Consider the following 13,356-nt stretch of genomic DNA (forward strand, 5'->3'; position numbering starts at 1 on the left):
GTGAAGCTGTTTTCCAAAATGCCAAACTTTTCCTTTTTTTTTTTTTTTTTAAGTGTTCTCGTGCATCTGATGGAACCGGAGGTCCCGAGTCTTCCTAACCTTCGGAGAATCTCTGCAACTCGAGGGGAAGCGCGTTCACCGCTCCTATCCCGCCTGCAATAAGCCACTCGGTCGAAACCACTTTTGAAAGCAGATACGCAGCGACTGGCTCGCGTCGCTCTCGCCGTCCTTTTTTCAGCCGGTTAAGACGATCCCGCTTTAATAATGACAGAGTTCACCTCGTTAGAGTGCACGGATCAGCGTCCCGGTCTGTGCCTCCCGACACTCACCAGCTCCATGCGACTCCTGCTTTGTGATGTCTAGTGCGGCCTTGAGGCCCGTTGCGTTTGCACGGCGTGTACGGGTTCAAACGTGGGTCGGTGATAGAAGTGCTTCCACCCTTCGTCCTAAAGTCACGTCGACAGTCAGTTTTATAATGTCGTTTTTGTGGGATTGAACACAAGTGATCTGCCCCGGACAGCCGCCATCTTCTACCTGCATGTACGTCCCCGTCGGACCCACATCAGTGTTTGTGCCACGACCCGGGTGTCGTCACTTCCCGTCTCTAGCGTAACCAGCTGCCTTATTGCCACACTGTTTACAAAACCTCACTTATCGTCACTGCTGCTAGTAGCACAACAACAAACGTACCATTGTTGTGTCCCTTCTTTCCTGTTGCCAATAACCCTCGTTACTTCACTCCAGTCTCTTTAAAACCATCTCCTCCAGCTCTTCATGATTACGCCCCTCTGTCCGCCAAACGCACTCCTGCGCGAGGTTGAAGAACAAGTCTGCAAAGTAGCACAGGTGTGGAGGTGGATTATAATTGTAGTGATGTCAATTCTTGCACCTGCATCGGTTCTGTTTCCCAACTGTTAATTGTACATCACTCTGAAAAGAGCTAATAAAAACAAAAAAAAAAAACTTGTGAAAATCTTTACACCATACGAGTGATCAGATGTAGGGCTGCAACTATTATTTTCTATTAAATGTCAAAATTTACCATAAGAAGTTCTAAGATGACTTCTCTAAATGTCTTGGTTTCTAAATCTCTTCAATCAGACAAAACTGAGTTTACAAGGACTGTTTGCTTAAACGAAAACCAAAATGATAATTTTTCTTTGCCCAACCAGTCAGTACAGCTTCTTTTTTTAAAATTTTTTTTACAGCTGACATTTTGACTCGTCACAGTAGAGAAAGCACAGATGGCTGCACACCATTTCCTGGGACACTTAATTGAACCGAGTCATCATTAATTCCACCTGTGCTTTCACTACTTGTGATGAGTCCATGGAAAAGGTCCAAAGGCAAATTATTTTGGCACAAGTACCCAAAAGATTATTTTTTTCCCCTTCACGTCATTAGTTTTTATACAAACAAACAACTTCCGAGAGCTGTTTTTATGATTTAAATACTGTAGCTACGCGTGTTACAGTATCAGTCGTCTGATTTTCTTCAATCCAGTTAGTGAAAAAAACATCAAGTTGGAACGTCTTCACAACTGTTTAATTTTGCTTATTGATAACTCGTTGATTATTATTGATAAACTGGTATAACAGGTGAGTATTTTTGCCCAGTCGTCATCCCAGGTTCTTAAACTAAATCTAAAACAGCTCCATCAGGGCTCGGACGTCATCAACGCGAGATGTTTTCCTCTCGGCGGTTTTGGAACCGAACGCTTTCTCCACCAGGTCCCGCTTCTGCCTCTGGATCTTCACCATGTTCTCCTCCACCGAGTCCTTCACGATGAACTGCGGCAACACGCACAAATACACACCAGCGAAATCCAGTCACGGACCTCTCTGTAATTATTGAACTGCTTGTACAAAACTACAAATACATATTGAGTGAAAGTGTGGCAGGTTTCTGACCTTGGTGACAACAACTTTTCTCTTCTGGCCCAAACGGTGGCAGCGGTCAATACACTGCTCCTCAGTCGCTGGGTTCCACGCCTAACACACACACACACAAAGATTTAGTTATTAGATGACGGCCGAAATAACAGTCACGCATTCATCATGAGTGTCATGTTTACAAATTATAGAATCGATTACAAAAAGAGGAAAAAATTAAAAGTACGAGGCCGGAGCCAAACCTGCTAATTGTCCTGATGCAAAAAAAAAAATCCCTTCAGAAAGAATGACCTCATACCCCAAGTAAGCCGCTAGTCCGTTAGTGTGAGTGCGTCTGGTTCCTACCAGGAGATGTACTTACAGGGTCCATGAGAAAAACGTGAGAAGCGGCACTCAAGTTAAGCCCCACCCCTCCAGCTTTGAGTGACAGAAGCATGATGGCGGGGCCGCCGGCTGCCGAGCTCTGAAACTCCTGGATGACTTGGGTCCTCTTCTTTTGGTTCATGGTGCCGTCCAGCCGCACAAAACTGAAACCGTGTTCTCTGGTGACGGGGAAGGAGGACAATAATGAGTGATGAAATGAAATAGAGAATAAAACTAACAAAAATCCAAAGAACTGTTTGTTTTCAATTTTAGTAAGTTTCTTGCTGGGAGAGTTTGGGGATGAACTCCTCGGTCATAGAAGCGATTTGATCTTATGACCCAAAAGGGGGAATGTGAGACAAAGCTTTCAGTTCTATTTCTACTTCTGTGCCATTAAACCCGAAGACGACAACATCCTCGAGACACGGAAGTGAAAACTCTCTCTGCAAGCGCTTGTCTTAAATAAACCTCCTAATTTGATTTATGAAAACGTAAATAAACCTAAAAAAAAAAAAAATACTCTGCTGTCAGTACGTATCTGGTACCTGAGTGGAGTCTCCAGGATGGTGAGGAAGCGAGTAAACTGAGAGACCACCAAACATTTAATGCTTCTGTCTTCACATCGCAGCCTCAGCAGGTTTCCCATCAGCGCCTGCACCTGCACACAAAACAAGAACAACACAACTCTCACGTAAGTCAACGTTTATCTCCGTCATCTTAAAACATGCGGTGAACGATATTTAGTGAAATATATATCGAGTTCCAGAAGGGTTTGAAGGTGAGAGAGCTAAAATGGTTTGAAGGCCAAATGAAGTGAACGATTCTGATCCTGAACATCCTGCTGAAGTCCAACTCAAACACATTTCCTTTTGAGGTTTACAGAAACCGTGTCCAGCTTTACCAGTCGTCTACGCAGGTTTTACCATCAAGTATATTTTGCAGCTACAGTATGTGCACCTTCGAGCTCGTCCTCCACCTCTCCGAGTTTTCACTTTTCTCTTCTTCCATTTCCTCCTGCGGAAACTCCACCAGTTCACTGGTCTTGATCTCGCTTCGACACTGCGGACAGCGTGCCCTGGTCTGTGCAAACACACAAAGCAGAGGGGAAAGATTAAGATTCCAATAAAAAGAAAAAAAATGAAAAAGCAGCCAAATGCCTACCTGCTCAGTGCTGATGACTTGGGCGATGCAGGGCCGGCAGTAAACGTGGGCGCAGTGCGTGATGACGGGCAGCTGGACCGACTCCAGACACACAGAACATTCCTCGTCAGAGCCGCTGGCCAGAACCAACCGCAGCTTCTCGATCAGGCGCTCCCGCAGCTCCGCCGGCGTTGCCGCAGCACCTTCATGCCAGAAGGAGGAGAAAAGAAGGTAAAGCATATATGTAGACATATATGACCCAAAGTTATTGATCACATCTGTGGTTTTCTAAATCTCTAAAAGGCCTGAAAATGACAAACGACTCCTGAATCCCTTCACCGGGTTTGACCTAAATCTGAGGACATCTTTGCCATCAGGTCGGGGTGGCAGCAGTGCTGTCGGAGCCTCATCAGGATGACCAGCACGTCGGCATAATTCCTCAAGACTGTTCCTTCAGACACGTATCTACAAAAACACACAATTACACTCAACAACGGGAACACACAACATCCATCAACAGCCATATAATTAAAGATACTGTTTGTCCCGTCACATATTCTCATACAGTTACTCTCATCCTCAGATAATATTTAGCCACACACCTGCCGATGATGTTTCTTCCTTCTGCTCGTGCCAGCTCATACTCCTCCCTCTCTGGCTGGCTGAGCTCGACCTGCTCCACGGACACGGTCTTCTCAGGCAGGGACACCACGGGACGTCCATTCACCTCGCTGCTCTTGGTCCTCCTCAGGGTGATGCACTTCACCAGGGTTTGCAGGTTTCTGTACACAGAAAGTCAATCTGACGAATCACTCCACAAAATTTTGATTTCACGTTTTAGCCAATTGGTAAAATGTGAAATCAACTATTATATTATTCTTCCACGCTAATATTTGACGTTCACTTTGACAGTTATATTTCAATCCTGTTAACTCGCATTCAAACTTCCTCAATTACAACTCAAATCCTCTTTCTTACAGTGACACTATTATTAATTAAACTGGTAACAGAGATATCGCTGTGTGAACCCTGAGTTGGGAACACAGCAACTCATTAGAGTTCGCTATGCATGACGGTTAAGTCTTGACATTAATATTCCACAGCCTTACTTTATTCCACAGCCTTACTTTAATAATACACGCAATGGGGGATTTTATATCTCGCCCAACTCACTTGGGAGTGCTTTCACGAGTGCTTTCTCACGTGAACTCCGAGCATTCTGGGAAAACCCCATCGCCTACCCCAACACACCACAATATATAGGCCGACCAGATATTAATATTTCCTCTGAGGAGCAATGACTGGCCTTGATGATAATTTTAATTCGATAGCGAGTAGTAGGGGAGGCAGATTGGTATTTTATAATATTTATAAAATGATTATCAGCTGCGCACACAGCAGATCTGAGCTGACTTAAGTTTATTCATATATTTGGAGCCTATTATTGTGCTTCATGACTTTATTAGTGAAGACGTCAATGATTATAGATCCTGCATGAAACAGCATGGTGATACACACGGGACAAAGTGTCTAAGAAGCGCATTTTGTAGTTCATCTTCTGAAAGTTGTCGTTTCACGGGCCAGCTCACGTCATTAACATCCGTCTTCTCGTACCCAAGTGCAAATGACGTCGGGTTGTCTGAACATGGCGTTTCTCTTTTCCTATGAATTCCCCTTCTCATCTTTCCTTGACCTCATGGAGTTTTCCAATAGGGTCAAGGAATAGAGTCCGAGGGGAGACTTTTGAGAGAGGATATTAATAATAATTGATTGTGAAAACAAGAAATCATGCTCCCAAATTGAGACAGCATGCTCTTGTCTTATAGCAGTGATACCCCCCCACCCCCCGGAGTATTATTGCAGCAGCACAAAAGTGAACATAAGTCTGAACACTCACTGCAGGCCTGTTCTGTCTCCTTGTGTAACAGGTCTCTGGATCACTCTGTTCCACCACTCTTTCACATCAAAGGGCTTCAGACGCAGAAAGGCCAGCAGCATCCACATGTCCTTCACACTGTTCTGGATGGGAGTGCCTTCAGGGATCGGGGAATTCGGAGCGCAGGCACACACACACACTTAATCAGGATGTAAGGTCTGGTGCTGTGACAGCTTTTTCTTAAAAACACTCAAGACTATTTAACACTGACACCTCATTGGGTATTATATGTGTATGTGTGTGTGTGTGTGTGTCCATCAAGGTGCTGGTATACCTGAAAGAATCCAACGCCTCTGAGCTTTCAGGTCGAGCACGGCCTTACTCATCTGTGCGTTGGGGTTTCTTATGATGTGTCCTTCATCCAGCACGACCCTCAGCCAGTCGATCCCATGAAGGGGACTCTTATTCTGAAAGGGAAACATTGGTATCACTGCCATAAGTCAAGAGCATGCACGCTCAATTTGAGAGCATGATTTCATTTGCCATTGTATTAATAATAAAATAAACCGATGCACACAGTGCACTATTAGTTGGTATCGTTTCTGTGTTATGATCTTGGTTCACCTTGCAGCCGCTGATATACAAGTGACCCGTGTCCACTCACCCCGAAGTCGGTAGAGAGGACGTTGTACGTGGTGATCACCACATCTTGAGAGGACAGAAACTTCTTGCTCCTGTTGCGCTCTGCACCGTAATACAGATACACGTTTAGCTTCACATTAGCATGCACATGCTGCTCAAACTGGTCCTGCAAGCATAAACGGAAAAGACAGGAGAGAAAGGATGACACACGTCGACTTAAGTGATGGAAAATGTAAAAAAAAAAGAGCTTGTTTTTTCTATAGTACACAAAAATGCAGCCTTATTTGACAAAGATAGCATATGTCAATTCTTCATTTGTTTTTCAATACAGTGAACCCTCGTTTATCGCGGGGGTTACGTTCCAAATAGAGACCGTGATAGGTGAAATCCGTGAAGTAGTAACCTTTTTTTTTTTTACAATTTATTATACAATGAAATACTCCATAATACATTGAAACCAAAGAACAAAACCTTTTTACAGGCCCAAGCATTTGTTTAACAAATAAAAGTACTGTATAAATGTTTTTTTTTTACAAATAACTACTGTTCTGTAAAATAATAATTTTAATCATCAATACGAACTGAAGGCTTCAAATTGCTGAGATCGGCACCGCCCCACTGCGACCCGAGTCATTGGATTAGAACGGGAGGAAATGAAAAATGATTATGAAAACAAATACAAAGTACAGTAGGACAAATAGTGACTCGTGTATTTCACTGCTCTTCTGACTGAGCGCTGCATCCTGACTCCGCTCTGCAGCGGTTCTTTCTTCTAAAGCCGGCGGTGCAGGTGTGGTTTTTCGAGAGAAGAACATAGTTATCGGTAGTTTTTGTCGCTCTTTTTTCTTCTGGGCAAAAAGATTCTTATAAACCGACATGCCACCATCGATTATTTTTAATTTGGCAAGCTGTTTTACGTACGTGTACATATTAAACCGCAACGTTATTGACAAACAGGTAGAGAAGAAGCGGAGAGACTGTTTAGCCAATCAGAATGCAGAACACAATGCACGATGCAAATCCGTGAAGCAGCGAGACCGTGAAAGGTGAACCGCGTTATAGCGAGGGTTCACTGTATAGCATTTAGTTTTTTTTTTTTTGTGTGTTTTTTTTACCAGGAGCAGCGAGCAAGCTTCCCTTTCAAATCAACCATGTATACTTGTCACTTAGGACAGAGTAGAAATAAAGTTCCGTGCTTTATGTTGTGTCAGGCTGTGTTCCTACCAGCCAGTTGCTGATCACGGACAGCGGGCAGATGATGAGAGTTGTTCTAGCTGATGAGTCGCCTGTGTTTTCAGTGATGGAGGATTCCACACCTGCACATCCAAAATGGTACACGTGCGTCTCCAACATTACTACATACTTTAACTTTTTAGTCACTAAATACCAGCAATACAAGTATATACAATATGTAAATCAGAAACTATATACGGTGATAGCTCACTATGTGTGAGATCGGCCTTCTTGGCGATTTTCTTCTTCGAGTCTGTGTCTGATGTTGAGCCACACAGCGCTGCAGCAAAGTCCAGATCCTCCAGAAACACCGGGGCGTCTGCACACAGAGCGTACAGGTAAATGATGTAGTGCATAGGGGACGGTAATTTAACAACGCACTTTGGTTATCCCACATACATCAATTGATTGTTTTTTTTTCAACAACAGTTCCTGTTTAGTTGCACCACCTGGTGCCTTCAACTTGCACATACATTCATATGCATATATCAGAGTGCACAAGTACAAAGTTTACTGGGCGTGAACCTTTACTGGGCTTTCGCTTGGTGGGTTTCATCTTCCCTTTGCTCGTACCTGGAGGTGTAGAAGTCAGGTCAAAATGTGTAAGACACAAAATCCAGGGAAGAATACAAAAACACATAGCATTATAAGACAAAATATATTTATCGGATAAAAAGCGATGTGATTATAATCAGTTACTTTTTTCTGGCTGATCTGCTATCTCCACTACATCTGGGGTATCAACACAGATCACCTCCACCTGGGAACTGATCCAGACAGGAACGTATTATGTGGTTATGTCAGAGAGACCTAAATAATCCATATGAAGAAATTCGGTAATTGAGATTAAACCAAGTAATGAGAGTTGGTTTTTTTTTTGCTGACAATATGGTGAGCCCGCAAAATAAAATTTAAAACACACTTACCGGTCTGACCGTAGAGATCCACCTGCTGCATCTCTATCACCTGCACCGCTGCCTCCTGAAACAAAGACGCCACACCACCTCTCCTATTTATACATATTATATTCTCACACTGAGAAAAAAATGCAGAAAAATAAAACATCTGTAAATCTGCAGCAGCGAATGTACTGAAAGCTGAGAGTACCGTCAAGTTTGGAGGCCATCTGTGGTTTAGTTTTAGCTTTGGTAGGTGAAGACCACTCCTCCTGCACACATGTAAACAAACATTGTAAATTCTGAACACAGGTGACGCATACAGTGCACTGATTGAACTCAGAATCTTACACATTTCTCCACAGGCAGCGGCTTTCCTTTGTGAAAGTTGGTGAGGATCAGAGCGATTGTTGTAAGGGTTTTACCCTGAAAAACAGAAACAGGGGTGGATGTATGCTCAGATTGCAGAAGTGTAAATCCCATTTTTGTTGTTAATGCAGAAAATAGAAGCTCTGATAGGTGCCGTTTTATCTCGCCCTCCTCCATTGATTGGGCGCAGCATATCTTTACATCGCTGTCTACAAAAACACTCAAGTTCTCCACATATATAGTAGTAATAATATTACAACACTGGCTACAATTAACATATTTGTGTCACTCACCAGTCCCATGTCATCTGCCAGGATTCCCCCACGAACCCTGTCTGGTATTTCTTTGGCAGAGAAACAAGTGAGGCTGTTATAGTACAGCTCGCCTCTCTTCTCCCAGAACGGTGGCAGAGCAGATTTGTTTTCTCGAGCACACATCCAGGACAGCGCCTGCTTCTGGTGCAGCAGGAGAGGTGTACCCACAGACTGTAAAGACATACAGCTGCATGTTCACAATGAAGCAGCGTTAAATACACAGGTATTGTCAGAGAGGTGACACCTCAGAGGAGAAAAATAAATATAAAACTTTTATCAAAACTGCAGTAAAAACAACAACAACAACAACAACAACAATGCAGAACTCAAGCAGTTATTGACTTCAGCCACAAGGGCTTGCTCAAATTCACTGTGATATACATAAATACTCAAACAATCAAAAGTACTTTACATGTTAATCTTAAGACATTAACCCGATGAGTTTATATGTTAAACAAAGAGTAAGCATAAAGTAAAGGGCCCCATTGATTTCCATGTGAAAAACCATATTAAAATAATATAAAACAAGATGTTGTACAAAATAAAAAGGACAAACTGCTGACCATAATAGAAAATACGAACCTCAGCTGCTTCTTTCTCCCCATCTTTACTCTCCATCAACCCTTCAAACAGGTTATCAAAAGCGTTCTTTAGCTGAAAGAAAAGAACATAGGAGCAAGAAAAAAAAGTAATGCTATTATAATAGCTGGCTAAAGTCATATTTAAGTTTCACAATGTTTGTTATGCGACACCCTTATACATTACATTAACAAAATACAATAATAGTACCTCCTCTGCAGTCAGTGGGATGGTCAAACCTTTTTTGGATTGAGATGCAGAAGCACCTTGACTATATGAGTTTTGATATCCACCTGGAGTCAAACAGATGCCGGTACACAGAGATCCACAGACACAGACACACACATATATATATATGTATAACCAGTTAATTTCATGTTAATAGCTGTTAACAGAGGTTATCCATCAGAAGCAAGTGATATCAGATGGTTGAGTGTGTTTGCGAGCGTACCTGTTAGTTTGATTCCAGCACCTGTGTTGAGTTTGTATCCGCGACGTGACATGTTTTCAATCACAGCATTTTTGCTCTCTTCTTTCCCCCAGAAGGAGAGCATCAGTGGCATGGTGAATGAGTTTCTCGTCCGTGAGTGCACCACCCTAACAAAGCAAAGAAACGTGTAACACACGTAACAGACATATGAACTCACAGCTGCTCAGCTTATGGTTACTCTAAATCAGGGGTGTCAAACTCATTTTAGTTAAGGGGCCACATACTGCCCACTTTCATCTCAAGTGGGCCAGACCAGTAAATTCATAGCATAATAACGCATACATAACGACAATATTTCTCTATGTTTAAATCATTGGTGAAGGTTTTTGGATGATAAACCCTATTTCAAGGTCTTTCTACAATAAACTAGAAACATAAAGACCAAAAACTCAGCTACTGTTTATCTGCCTTGGCTCTCCTCTGCAGATTCCCCAGCAGCGAGCGCTGCTGCCTCCGGAGCAGACGTCGCATTTACGCTGTTTTTGAAGCAATTACTGGATCGATTAAAAAAAAATTACGAAACGTTTGTACTCATAAACCTCCATATTCTCATAGAAATGCAATTTATGTCTTTCTGTAATTTTCACACTTAGCAAAGTCATCCGGCGGGCCGAGCTGGACCCCCTGGCGGGCCGGATCCGGCCCACGGGCCGTATGTTTGACACCCCTGCTCTAAATTATACCAAAACATTTTAATATGAAAAAGGGGTACATCATTTCATTAACTAATCTCAAAAATATATATTTAAGTTGTCAAGAACAGCCTTCTCTGTTTCAGGATATGGTGTTTGATGTCAGACTAAATCATTGTATTGGTGACGAGCCATCAACAACTCACCCCTCTACTTTAGCCAAGTTGTTGTCCATGACGTAGGCCATAGCTGCTGCCAGCTCCTTCTTGATGTGTCCTACCTGGTTGCCATAAATGTTGGCAACCATCACTGCGTTGCGGTCGTATGGATTCTGGGGCTGCCGCACTAATCCGACCATCTCCCCTTGGTTCACCTGTGCAGAGAGGGAAGCGCTCATTTTAAGGTCGATCAGTTTATAGCTGCACTTTTTGTGAATTTGTGGCAGTTCTGTGTCGTCTTCCTGAAAAAAAAAAAAAAATCTGTGCACTAAAAGGAATAATGGTGACCCTGATTGATCCTCACCACCCCTGTATAATATCTGAGGCCGACCACAGTTCCCTGCAGATGGCCAAACAACACGCTGCCGTCTGCGTCCGGCTCCTCGGACGCTGCGGCTCGGATGGCCTGGGAAAGAGTCTCTGCATTAGTCTCATGGCGGTCTGAGAAGAGGTCCACCTCGTTGTCCCTCTCCAAACCGAACCTCCACCTGCGGGAAAACATGATACCTGGAGCAAAAAAAAAACACAAACACAAAACACAAGAGTATGTTATTAGGGCGCATAGAGTTGGAGCTGCAAGGAACAAACTGTATAACTTTTTTTTTTTTAAACACATGACCAAAACACAGATTTACGAACTATTAAGTGTTAATCACATCTTTAATACCTTAAATTACACAAATTAGCCCACGAAATAACAAAACCACACCGACTGACAGCAAACACTCATTTCAATTTCATTTGACGTTCGCTAAAAAAAGAAGAAGAGCTGGTTTGAGTTACAAGCCAGCCACGCGCTATCTCGTCTAATAGAGTGTCTATAAAGAAAAGTACAGTCACAAACAGTGTGTTATGTTATTTGAAAATGTTATCATACTATTAATCTTCCCCTCTGCGACACTCCGTTGTTGTTTTTTTCAGAGACGAGCGTAGCTCCGCCGTTTCTCGTGCTCCGCTCTTGTTGATGTTTGAGCTACTTTCCTCCGCAGCAGTTAGCGCAGCACTTCCGGTGATAAACTTCAAAATAAATTAAGATTTGTAAAAAAAAAAAAATTAAAAAAAAATAATAATAAAAAAAAAAGTAATGAGGCAATTGTTGTTTACGCCTTATGTTTATTCTTTTATTTAAAACATGAGGGTTATGGGAAACTGCGGTGCCTATTTTCCACTGCTGTCTGACATTTTATTTATTGTTTTCAATAAAATTTCAAAATTTCACTTAATTAACAATAACTCATAAAATAACAATGTATTCCTGCGTCTTCCTTTAACATAAATTAAAAGATCCGATTGTCAGGCTATATATATGTTATTCTGACAATCCAACACAGTTTAGTTCCGGTGTTGTGTCCGGTAATTGTCACTGAAGCTGCGCACAGCGCTCTAATACAGCTGCGTTCTGCGCGCCGTTAAGTTTTGCCCGCTACGGAAGCCGTGAGGTTCCGACTCTTTGGTTTGTTTCTACGACGTTCCGCTTCCTCCCTGCCAGGTTCCTCCCCGGGCCGAGCGAAGAACCAGGCAGAGAGTTGTCGGGGGGAGAAAAAAAAAAGACAAGGGTAATGCGCTTTGTGTTAACAGAAGAAATCATTTTTTTCACACCCGCAGGGACATTCGTTAAATATCAGCATCAAATCTGGGCTTTGAAAATAAGCAGAAACGGGGCGGAGTTTTACGAGTTTGACCGGAGTGCGGTTGATATTTTTGCGGTTGACAGCAGCAACCGGTGAGTTAAGATTTGCTCATTCAACACACTCAGCCTTGTGTTACTTACAGGCTGTTTATTTGATAGTTACTTGGATTACCGTTAAATCTTTGGGGGGTTCACAGGAAGCACTCAAAATGACTGGCATCTTCTTCTATATAATTGCTGAGGAGACGCTTTTACTGTCTGTGAATAAAGATAAAAATACAGCAGGCAGCAGACCAAAATTAGTGAGGCTTGTGGTTGGCTTTGTATTTAACCGACACCAGTGTAATTTCAGTCTGCAGGGATACATAAATATTGCAGCACCATATGATGTTTATACAAAACATGTGTGATAACAGCTACTGGAGTTTGAATGGAGCCATGAGTGGTTGACAAGCCAGCTCATACACTTTTAATTAAATGTGATTAAATTAAGAAGCTTGTTGCCTGTCACATTAAGTTTAATGGATATTTTTTGATAACTTTGGGTTTGAAATTGAAGAATATCACTTCACCGAAACTAGCCTTAAATAAATGTAGGCCTGACAACGTTATAAGCAAAGGAATAGGAGTAAACCGGCTGGAAGCGTTTATGTTTTCTTATCATAAAATTTATTTTGTTGCCACCTGCAAACAGGCCTTGACGAGAAGGACACACAAGTCATGTTCCTGGTCGTTCTGTGGGTTTTAAAGACCTGCAAAGGAATCCGATCATCAGACAATTAATTGGAAAGTGTTTAAGTAACCACTTTATCGTTTCATCTTTTTCCCCAACATAAATCCCAAACATTTGCAAGGTTCAGCCTCTCAGATGTGAAGATTTGGATATTTGTCTGATGGGTTTTGGGCCACTGAAAAGCCATAACGGCTTCTGTCTCCTGGAAAACTGGGACAGTGTGTGTGTGTGTGTGTGTGTGTGTGTGTGTGTGTGTGTGTGTGTGTGTGTGTGTGTGTGTGTGTGTGTGTGTGTGTGTGTGCTATGGGTATGGCTCGCCAACAAATGCTATACATCTGTATATAAATCT

General features: G+C 42.5%; 2 protein-coding genes across 4 annotated transcripts in view; one reads left to right on the top strand and one right to left on the bottom strand.

Moving 5' to 3' along the window:
• Window positions 1-1,528: 1,528 nt before the first annotated feature.
• On the bottom strand, window positions 1,529-11,612 carry hltf (helicase-like transcription factor). Of its 2 annotated transcripts, none has more exons than XM_069710624.1 (25): window positions 11,522-11,612; window positions 10,949-11,151; window positions 10,633-10,799; window positions 9,756-9,901; window positions 9,515-9,597; window positions 9,308-9,379; window positions 8,705-8,896; window positions 8,394-8,468; window positions 8,254-8,314; window positions 8,073-8,127; window positions 7,846-7,913; window positions 7,678-7,719; window positions 7,358-7,465; window positions 7,138-7,229; window positions 5,936-6,079; window positions 5,606-5,738; window positions 5,293-5,428; window positions 3,998-4,177; window positions 3,745-3,860; window positions 3,417-3,598; window positions 3,213-3,335; window positions 2,801-2,913; window positions 2,254-2,434; window positions 1,911-1,991; window positions 1,529-1,790 (listed from the first exon to the last, which is right to left on the bottom strand). In XM_069710624.1, exons 2-25 carry the CDS (start codon window positions 11,144-11,146, stop codon window positions 1,644-1,646), a joined length of 2,895 nt encoding a protein of 964 aa, XP_069566725.1. In that variant the 5' UTR covers window positions 11,147-11,151; window positions 11,522-11,612; the 3' UTR covers window positions 1,529-1,643. The 2 variants fall into 2 exon arrangements, with proteins under 2 accessions (XP_069566725.1, XP_069566724.1); XM_069710623.1 differs by having other exon boundaries at window positions 7,672-7,719.
• Window positions 11,613-12,104: 492 nt separating this feature from the next.
• Window positions 12,105-13,356, top strand: part of LOC138627983 (serine/threonine-protein kinase PAK 2-like) — an 11,952-nt gene continuing 10,700 nt past the window's right edge. The window contains exon 1 of one of the 2 annotated variants that reach the window (XM_069710683.1): window positions 12,105-12,200. The gene's annotated coding sequence lies outside the window, so the exon portion shown is untranslated. Of the gene's footprint in view, window positions 12,368-13,356 lie in introns of both variants that reach the window. The other variant, XM_069710681.1, reaches the window with a different exon arrangement.

This window comes from Brachyistius frenatus, unplaced genomic scaffold, assembly GCF_029030835.1.
Source record: "Brachyistius frenatus isolate BFR_SWC_R1_liver_20210118 unplaced genomic scaffold, ASM2903083v1 Contig_93, whole genome shotgun sequence".
Classification (NCBI taxonomy): Eukaryota; Metazoa; Chordata; class Actinopteri; family Embiotocidae; genus Brachyistius; species Brachyistius frenatus.

Excerpts from the sequence above, each read along its gene's own strand:
- hltf (XM_069710623.1), bottom strand. The coding sequence starts at position 11,146 with ATGTTTTCCCGCAGGTGGAGGTTCGGTTTGGAGAGGGACAACGAGGTG. Across the intron at positions 9,598-9,755 it reads TGCTGGAATCAAACTAACAG|GTGGATATCAAAACTCATAT; the intron begins GTACGCTCGCAA and ends GTTTGACTCCAG. Across the intron at positions 6,080-7,137 it reads CCGTGATCAGCAACTGGCTG|GACCAGTTTGAGCAGCATGT; the intron begins GTAGGAACACAG and ends TTATGCTTGCAG.